Source organism: Schistosoma mansoni, assembly GCF_000237925.1.
Source record: "Schistosoma mansoni, WGS project CABG00000000 data, supercontig 0385, strain Puerto Rico, whole genome shotgun sequence".
NCBI lineage: Eukaryota > Metazoa > Platyhelminthes > Trematoda > Strigeidida > Schistosomatidae > Schistosoma > Schistosoma mansoni.
This window is the reverse complement of record NW_017386227.1, coordinates 1-10608: the sequence shown is the minus strand read 5'-3', so window position 1 is coordinate 10608 and position 10608 is coordinate 1. Positions and strand designations below refer to the sequence as shown.

General features: G+C 36.4%; 1 protein-coding gene across 1 annotated transcript in view; it reads right to left on the bottom strand.

Annotated features, from left to right (window-relative positions):
* The window catches only part of Smp_177240 (hypothetical protein), a gene marked incomplete at both ends in the record, with an annotated part of 19582 nt that extends 14652 nt beyond the window's left edge, over window positions 1-4930 (bottom strand). Inside the window, 3 exons of the mRNA XM_018792307.1 lie at window positions 4441-4561; window positions 4599-4807; window positions 4844-4930. Coding sequence (XP_018644034.1) covers window positions 4441-4561; window positions 4599-4807; window positions 4844-4930 — 417 coding nt within the window. The remainder of the gene's footprint in view (window positions 1-4440; window positions 4562-4598; window positions 4808-4843) is intronic.
* Between the last annotated feature and the right edge of the window lie 5678 nt (window positions 4931-10608).

Sequence of the window (10608 nt, the reverse complement as noted above, 5' to 3'; positions counted from 1 at the left end):
TACGTACGTACATCAGTTTGAGTTTCCCATCACATTAGCACTCAGATGAAGTTGTCGATTCAAATTCCATAGTGGTAGAAGTAGTAAGAGTATAAGTAGTAATCAGAAAGACTAGGGTTTGAAGATGTTATTCAAGGGGTATAATCCAGTGAAGTAAACTTGGAAAGAGAAAAAAGATATAGACTATGTTATTGAAGTCAACTATCAAACTACGCAACGTATGAGAATAAAAGGAAAATAAGATTGAGGATTTCCAAGTGCCTTTTGAAATTTGCCGAAGCAATAGAGATCAAACGTCTAAAACCAGATCTATGTATCCAAAAAAAGCAGTAATAAATCTCTTTCCCATGGTAACACTAAACCCCTTTCTTTGTTTGTTATGTCACTCATTATTTCAACTCTTTCTGAAGTTCGATTACATCATTGTCATTTTTCTTCAATTCGTATCTTTCTCTATTACCATTAATCTGTTTTCAGTTGCTTCATTACACAATCATCCAATGTTTGTTAACTATATGAGTCTTAATCGTTATTTCAATGCTCCGGAACTTTCCTTCCCAAACTTTATTTATCCGAAACAAATTTTTTTATCACCTTATTAACTCCATCGGATTCTTCGCTACGTCACGATACACATATTCATCACTAATTACTCTCGTATTTATAAGTATGTCAGTATCTGTAATAACGTTGATTTTAAGTATTATAGGTTGTGGGCAGCTGATAAGGATCTAAGAAAATAAAATGAATTCAGATTATTCTGCACCAATCTTCGTTTTTGCTCTCTTTAAATTAGTGATTCAATCTGCTCATAACTAAAAAATTGAACCATAGTGTTGTTGGAAATATCATTATGGCGGCGAAAAAACACATGCGTTGAATAGTGGTTTACTTATAGTATTATATCAGATTTAAGCACAAATTGCTAAAAACATTTTCTTCAGTCAATGCTGAAAATTATTCTTGACGAACGTATTATATCATTAAAATATTTTGAAATAAACTTTTATGAACAAGAGGAATTAATAGTGAATGATATTCATTTCTAGATAACCAAATTTTGATGAACATTAAGCCTTATTTTCGCCTGCCTACATATTTAAACTCAGTTCTTTCATCTTACTCAATAACTCTATTGCTTCATTTGAACTTAAAATTTGGGAGATCAACTTTTTACTCCTTTCTAATACATAATAAATTTAATTTTAAGATGAGTTTTGATATTTGTTATAACGGTCCGTTTTCCTTGTTACACAAATGAGATATTAATTTACCTTAGACGGATATCTAAACTAGGTTCCCTCCCAGTATTTACTCTACAGGACTTCAACACAACTCAGATAAAAAACATGTTATTAGCCTGACAAGAACGTAAATATATTTGCACACCAAAACCGACACAATCCAACAATAATTAATCAATAATTGTAAATAATAAGGATAGGAGAATATATAACTCATTTGACACTTGTAAGACTATCTACATGTCTGACTAAGCAAACAACCAGATATTATCATTCTCGCCCACACATCAATACTTTATTTAAGTTGTAGTGCATCGAAAATTAAGTGCACTATCAGCCTACTTGATGTAGCATGATGTTTAAATGACCAAGAACTAATTGCATTACCATGAGATGCTCTTAAAAACCTGTATAACTCTCAATTTTCTTACTCTGAGTAATCATGTCATATGATTAATTTCAATAGCATTTTTTACATTCTTTACCCAGCTTCACTTATTTATTTTGCTAATCTCATTATTCCTAACTTGTTCAATTTGTCCAGACACTTATTTACACTACGCGTTAGTAAAACAAGTAGTAAAAAAGATAAGGTATGAAAGATATAATGCGATAATAAAACATGGATCCTTGGGATGAAAAGAATTTTAAAAGTTCATGGATAATCAGGAAACCAAGGGTCTAAGGGGAGATAGAAAGTGGATGCACTTATTCCTAAACCAACTATCATCGTGTGTCAAGGTAGGGGGTGGCTGGGCACATGGAACACATATCCCAATCACTTCAGCTAACAGTAACAAAAACCATTGTTCTTGAAACTGCAGTTTAAAAGTGACAGTTAGTAAAACTAAGACACGTCGTCTTAGGAATTTGTCAAAGACGAAATCCAATGCTGTAAAATCAGTTATGTTGTTCCTTAACTAATCAATATTGATTCTACTGAATAAAAATAAACTGTTTAGCTCCACTAGATCATCGTGTACTTCTCAGTTCAACAGCTCTTATAGAGTCAATTACAACAGGTTTACTTGTCACATCCACACCTTGGTTTCTAGGCAGTCAGTCTTGATAATGGATTTCTATTCTCTTCAAATTACTAATCTAAAGTCAAAATCAGGATTTTAATATCAAGACATAAACAGGTTTCGCACCTTAATTTGAATGATGAACTCTGAAAGGTACATATAATAACCGGTGCCTTAGTAGTTATGGCGTTTGATTTTATACAGTCTGGTCGCAGATTTGAACATTGCTCCCCTACTTTGATTTAGGCAACTGAGCAGCATTATTATCCCAGATACGTAGAATGTGCCTCATATCTAAGCACCTGGTAAATGAGTTTAATCATTCCACCCTAGTCAGAACGAGAATCACACACATGTGTATATGTGAGTGCACGATAGCGTGACTAAGTGCTGTCTGTAAAGTTATTATATTACAAGTGAAATAACTGTACATCTGACTACTTTGTTTCCAGTGGGATAATTAGTTATTATACACTTAGATTCATTAGTTGGACCAAGTGTACTATGAGACTAAGTTTTTGTCGTATCGAACACTACAATAAGTTGTAAATTGAGTGGTATTCTAGTAAACAATTTTGAAGTACTGTTATTTGAATTACAACAGGCAACCAAAAACTGAGCCCTTTCCTGGTACGGCCGAGAGTGGGGAGTACCCGCCCACTCTCTCGAAATGCTCTCACACGGCCGGGAAAGTCTTACTCACTGCCTTCTCGTGGCGGGATGTTATTGTTTACGAAATTGATAGGACGAAAAGCTTATATCCGGCACTTTAACCGGGTTGGTGGATACGGAAAGTTTACCTAGGGGAGTTGGAAAACCCTGATTCCAAGCCAATGGTGCACATGGGCTCCAGTATCCTGAGGGAACAAATGGCGTATGAATCAATCGTTAGTCACCGGCTACCATGGGACTGCATCTCCTTACCATGCTCCACTGCTTTGTGGATCGGATCTTTAGGTCGAAGGCTCTGCGTGTGGCCGCCTAAGAAAACCACCTGCTTCAGTTTGGGCACCTGGGCAGTATCAAAACCCTAACACAATTAAATGAAATAACAATTTTTTGTGTGGCGCATATATATTTGGTGCCCCGTTGTACCAATATTTGTGTCCAAATAATAATAATAATAACCTAAGACTGTTAACTGCAGAAATCCATAGATAATAGTGCGGATATCCATAAAACTCAAATATTGCAGTACAAAACGTTTTACTACATTAATTGGAATTGAGGACATTGTTCATATGATCTTAGTATGTTTACACCACCTGACATTAAACTGACATGATTTTGAGTCTAAATCCACTATTTAAATATATCTAGACAGAAAGAAATCGCATTTAATGTTCATCACATCAATTTAATTCTCAACAATTTATGGGTAGGATAAAGGATAAGTTAGAAAAGATCACATTCACATTCAGTAAATTGTTTTGCTTCATTATTGTTAAACAACGTTTGGAGGTAGATAATACTCATACGCTTTAAAATAGGTCACAGTTGAGCAGATGCACCTAATCTTTAACTTTCAATTATTTAAGACTTTCTAACACTCACTTACTGTTCCCAACCCAAATTCTTTAAATTTATCGTTTTTTTAAAAAATCATCCTAGACGCCATTACTACCTAGATTTGCTATGAATATTGTTAATTTGACCTAGCTGTAATAAGGAATGGAAACTTGAGTGAATGTGAATGTGTAATTGACAACGTTCTTTATGACTGAACTGAATAGTCGATTTTTAGACTAATTATTTAAAGTGTACAATCATTGACTAATAATGCTTAACGTACCCCATTCTTATTATACTAACAGTTTGTGACTTTAATGACTATTTTCACAACCCTGTAATCCAGTGTGGGATAATGTGTTGGATTATGCTTAACATGCACTACTAAGAACGTTTGTTTTTCTACAAGTCAAGTACAGTATCACCTGAAACTAATGACAGCGTAGAACACGATCTTAATGAGCCTGAATTACTAATAAATATAATCAGAACCAAGAATAAATTTTTAATTATCGCTCATTAAACCACAATAATTGACTGTGAATTTAAGTTCGTAATGTACTTAGTCAGAAACATAATAACAGGTTAAAATTAACTACAAAGAACTAAAACAAGTAAACATACAGAAGAACACAAGAATATCACGTCACAATATCAATCACCTTTAATACTTCTGTCAAACTTTGAGCTCCATGTAAGTTCATAAAGTAAATAGGAACGTTTTCGCTAAACATACGTGCCCATTCGGCGATCCTACTGGGTATAGGAGGATCTAATGGCTCACTGAATTGGCCTTAATGAAAAAGAATCGTCAAATTACCCTGCGAACTGTTGGATTAGTGTCTTACACACTTTTCGGAGAGGCATTTCAAAACTACCCCAAAGTGTCGGAACTCCCTGTTCAGCCAAATCAAGCGAATACTCGCACATGAAAGTCGTTTTACCAACACCAGTATTTCCTGACAAAATCGTCATTTCTTGTGTACGAAAACCTTTGATTATACGGTTAAGTTCAGTAAACCTGGAAAACTAAGCCGAGGATGACAAATAATTATTTCTAAGTACCGGCACCCCTTTAAGTTCAGTAACTTTTGACAACTCGTTTACGGTTGCTCTTAATAGATCTCCATCCAACCGCAAAACTCTGCTCATTTGAATCACATGTGTCCTTCAAAGTCAAGTAAACGCCTTCATTTAACCCTGAAATCAAATGCAAATGGTTTAATGGTTCAAATGGTTCTGAACGGAATAGAAAAAGCTTCCGCTTAACGGTTCGTTGTATCCAGTAGCAGTGGATCATTGATGTCTTCAGCTAGAAACTAATGTATTTTAAACGATAAAGGGGAAAAAATAGTAGTAAATAATAATGTGATACTGTCCTTTATCCCTAAGAATATGTCAAGTTTCCTCTTTATCACAAGCTTGCGTAAACCGATTAACTTCTTTGAGCTCGCTTCTTGTTATTCTATTACGGATCCGGATACCGACACTTATCGCAGTACCGGACAGCAGTTTGGTCGGTTGCAATGGAAAATAATAAAATAATAATTTGGGTACTAAAAAAGACAATTGTTTCAAGAAACAAACAAATAGATGCGTTAATAAGAAGGTGATGTTGATGGTTTGTTAAGGTGAAATTGAAATAATAAGAGAGGAATAGATATAGTAATAAGAGAGATAGGAAGTATTTACTGGTGTACGATGATGATAACTATGGTAAATCTGGAGATTTGAATCAGACACATCTGGTCAAAGGAGGAAATAGCAATCAGTATGAAGACACCATAAGTATTCGTAATTTGGTAGAGCTTTTACAAGTAACGCATTCATAGTTGAAGTGTACTAACCTAGTTAAATGAGACGCTGTAACTTAAGGGGTTTGATGACGTATTCTGAAAGCCATCGACTTGTTGAGAATCGTTTGATCTAAGATGTTTAGTAGTTTCAAAGGATACGTAGCATGATGTACCCACTCGTGATTTGCCAAGGCTTCGTGTAGGGTGTGTTCAGTAAGACTGATCAGGTCAGCGCCAGTGTCGAAGACTAACAGAATTATTTGTTTGGGGGGTTATTTACCACTGCGTGTAGGTGAATGTGTGTTTGTCAACTCTCCTCTTAAAGCTATCCACCAAGAAGGCTGTATTCACTTCGGTCGGGAGAGCATTCCAAATAATCCAAATTATGATGGTAGAAAGTGAGAGAGTACCTGGGTGTTTGCTCTTTGATGTGAAATCTTTCGAGAGTTACCGAGGGCCTTATTCAATATTATATTTTCAGTACAATATATAATTTTCAGCACAAGGTATTTCAACAGGTGTCCTTTACAAAAAAAGATAGAAAGTGAAAGGAACTAACGACTGCATACATATATACATAAGCCAAGCAGATAAACTACCTGGAATTAAATGAACCTTTTTGAAAGATCTGTGCAGCTTTTCAATTGGAAACACGTTTTAAAATTCAAGTTATTGACCAGATCAACTCTAACAACTTGTTCGTCATATAGTATATTTGCTAGATAAGGTATTGTAGAGATTTTTATCTGTTTCAGTGCGCGGACTTTAATGTATTGTTGTCTCGTTCTATCAGAAGATATACAAGGAGAAAGACATAAAGGAGGTGAATGGCCAATATATGATAACACTTTCCACGACTCTGCGAGACCTTAGATGTCTAACAACGACCATTTAATTGATTTCCCTAAGGATTAACCACATTCTGTGTTAACGGTCTCCAGAAGTCTCCGAAACACAGGAAAGTCTTTCCCCGAAATCCCGGTAAAGAATAATGGAGAACAGAATGAATAACTGACAGTACGCAAGAATCGATAACTTTTAAGAGTATATAATGAGTAATACCAAAAACATGTCTCCTCTTTATGTAGCAAGTCTTCTTCGATAGCAACAAAACATGTGAGGACCAAGAGCGATCATAAGGAAAGCTTACACTAAGATAATTGACCTTCGACACTATGTTCATCAGAGAATCTCCAATGGTACGAGCTTTATGGAATTCCAACAGGGTACTTAGGAGCCGTTCATATCTCGGACTGAAGTTACCAGTTTGACATTCGGACGGGATGTGTGAGAACATTAACAACAGACCACTTCAACACGTAACAAGAACTTACTCATTTCAAGGGGATGTAGAAAGGTAGAAATCGGCACACATACAATGAGACCATTCACATATCTACCAATAGTGTTTTCTGTGGACGATGGCAGACCATGCAGAAAAGGACAAAAGGAAGAAAAAATGAGTTACTTGTGACGCTTTCCTCCAAACACAGCGCACTATTCTACCCCGAAGAGGTAGAAACGAAGTCAGTTGGTTATCCAGCTATCACTGTTGACGCTGATCGACTTTATAAGTGGGAGTTGTCATCAAAAATATAGTCAAAGGCAGAAAAATGGTCCAGAAAGGAGCGACGAACATTGTTGGATCCATTTTGCAAGTGAAAATCTCTCCATGCATACGCTTGTGATTTCTTCCTTACGTTTTTTTTATTTGTATATGCTGTTAACATTTTTGATGCTAATTAAGACTGTAACGTTCAATTTTCTTGGTTTTACTATTGTTTTTTTGTTCCTTACTGAACTGTATCTAGTTTGTTTTAATTGCTATTATTCTGGCACCTGCCATATTGGCTGCTCGCTATTTGATTGTGCGGTTGATTTTGACTGGGATCGTGCATTTTGGTTGTAATTTGGAGCACTTCCCCAGAAATCAAAACACTTTGCGTTACAAAATAGCCGCTCAAACGAAATCTTACTTGATCTATCCATAAAGGATAGAATAGCGCTTATCTTTTGGTGTTTTTGGTAATTTTCTTATATTCTTATCACTTTGCTATTTATTGTAATTTAGATTGAATATTTTTGTATCAATTGTTGGTTGAAAAACCGGGTGATAATATTCGTTTAGGTAAATTTGTACATTTGTATATATGATGAAATTTAGAACCGTGTTACCCAAAATACCTTGTTCTGCTTTTGATTGGGTCCCGAGTGTTAAAACTATTCCTCGGTTATTCGGTCGCATCCAGACCTATTGGAATCTACGTTTGGATCTTACAAACATATTTCTGACCCTTTCGCAAGCTAAACGCTATGTTATGATGCAGAAAAACAGCAGCATCTGAGGTATTTCTTTCGAGTCTGCAAGCGAACTGATACGGATCAATTTGTCCTTTTGGTGCATACTGAAGAGGGAGTATCAATAATTTTTCCGTTGTCTGGAGAAAAGATGAAGTCATTGCTTTGGGTTTGAATTTCATATTCTTATCGCTAGAAACTTTCTTAGGTGTTGGAATTATCTTCTAACAGAGAAACTGCGCTTAGCTGAGTGCCTCAGGGTACAGTTTTGGGGCCAGAGTTGTTCCTTTGGCATGTAAATGACATCCTTTCATCATCGGTCTTGCTATATGCTAATGATGCCAGGATATGGACGGAGATAAGAAGCAAGGGTGATAGCTTGGAGCTTCAAAATGACCTGGAGAAATTACCTGAATGGTCTCAAACTTGGCGATTGCCTATAAATACTTGCAAGTACATTTTGATGCATATTGGCCATCAAGGTACAAATACATACATGATGAATAACATTGAGCTACCTGTTTTCCACACACACAATGACTTAGGAATCATTGTTAGCTAAGACTTTGAAAACTACTACACACTACCGTGCAACAGCCGACAAAGCTTTGAGAAACCTTTAGTCAATACGTAGGGTCTTTAATCATGTCGACTCTAGGACGTATTTGACTTTGTATACAGTGTTCGTGCGTCCTAAACTTGAGTACTGCATACATGCAGCTAGCACTTGCTTGAAAAAGACAATGAGCTGTTGGAAAAGGTTCAACGAACAGCAACTAAGCCAACTCCCGGAATAGCGAAGCTCCCGTTTTTCAAATTACGTAGTGATAAAGTTGCATTTGATATCCACTTATTTTTCTTGTCTTCCAAACAGAGAATTTACGAGGACACTCTAAAAGTGTTTACAAGCCCGGAATAAATTACTTGTCAGCTGACTATCGACTTTCCCATCGAATCATCGAGTGGAATTCACCACCCTCAACAATTCATTGAGGTTCCATCTGTCGACTCCAGATGAAAGATGGATCAACTGAGAGAGCACCATTGCCAAGACTAACACAGGCCACCAACATCCTGTCCTTTCCAAACTTAAACTTAAGCATTTCTCCACATTTTTGGTATGGGGTTACACGAGAAGGTATGATAAAGATGCTCGCGACTAGATAACATGAAGCGACAGCACGCTTTTTAAACAGGAGGTTCGGTATTTCACCGGTTTCTAAACATTGTGACGAGTAAATTGATCGGAGGCATTTTCTGATATCAGTTTCAGTGTAAATCGTAACACAACTATTCTCGAGACCTGTGCATTTATGAAGCATGACATCAGATGACTGATTTACGAAAGATCTAATTAAATCATTAACATTCTGCTAGCTATCGTTTTTGATGCGTCATTCATCCGTAAGTTCTTTAAATAGTTTCCGCATACTTGGAGAGTTTTTAGGAGACTGGAGTTCCTGAACATTCACCACAACAAGTGATCAGAATCCTGAGCATTTGGAGGGATGGATGTCATTCCCGACATCACTTTAAGCCAATACTACTGTTATGTTAGTCGTTTTTCCTCGTTTATTTCCCAGTTTTGTTAAAGTTTGTATTGGCTAAAATCGCCAAAATTTGCTTTATTTTTAACATTTTTTCATTGTTTATGTTAGTTGACGGAAGCTTGTCAGAATTCTTTAACGTTTCCGACCATGGTGGGATGTAATGAGCTGACATTGTTGTTGGCTTCCGTTTTCTGAGTGTCAAAGAATAAGTTGCATCAAAATGCGGTTTCCACTTTGTTATATCGTCCTGACGTTGTGACTATTACTGCTCGCTGGCACGACTGCCCCAGTGATACTTGAGGTGCTTCCTCGTAAAATGTTTACTCTTATCACTTGTTTGTGCTCATTTAAGTTCCTCGTAACAAAAAGCTTTTTAATAACCGCCATCCGGTGTACTACTATGTCTCCCTAGTATGAAACTCCCAACACTATGCCGATAATTATCATGAACTTGGTTGTGACTAGCTTCAAAAGGTTACTCCTGGAATTCTGGTGAGAGACCATGGCCAGTGGAGTTCAACTGTGTCAAGTATGAGACAGTTTCTCACCGAAGAATATGGAGTATGGTCTTTTTATATCGTTGATTGTTTAAAGCTCGACATTAACACTGTTGGATGCTGGCTCACTGGTCTAAAGTCTAAGCGTTCACGTGAGAGCGAAGGTACTGCGCTCGATCCCCTTCGTTCAGGATCGTAGATCCATACTTTTGAGGCGTCCCATAATAGGACTAAACGGCGGTCAACTGCTTACAGGTTGTTATTGATAGCCTAATTTTGATCTTTTCATGATCTTAACTAAAAAATTCCATTACGGCTATTTAAAGGTGATTAAAAGTCAGTCAGTACTTTAAATGTTGGTCGTCAGATCAACTTTGGTGATCCTTCCCCCCTCAAAATTGACTAGAAGCCTTCCATAAAATGTAACAAAGCTTCGTAAATGGCAATTTTATAAGAAATTTGATAAGAGGCTGTGAGAAATTCTTCTCATTGGCCAAAAGTAGTGATGTATTCTATCGCTTAATTCAAGATAGTTTCAAGCTCATTATTATATAATGTTGTGAATTATTTTTATACATATTGTCCTGTTCATTTTCTTTTTTCTCTTCCGACGAACGTTTTAGTTTTTGCATCCTTCCCGTATGTTATATATATCACTATCCCATAGTGATTGGTAAAGGCTTTGTGTG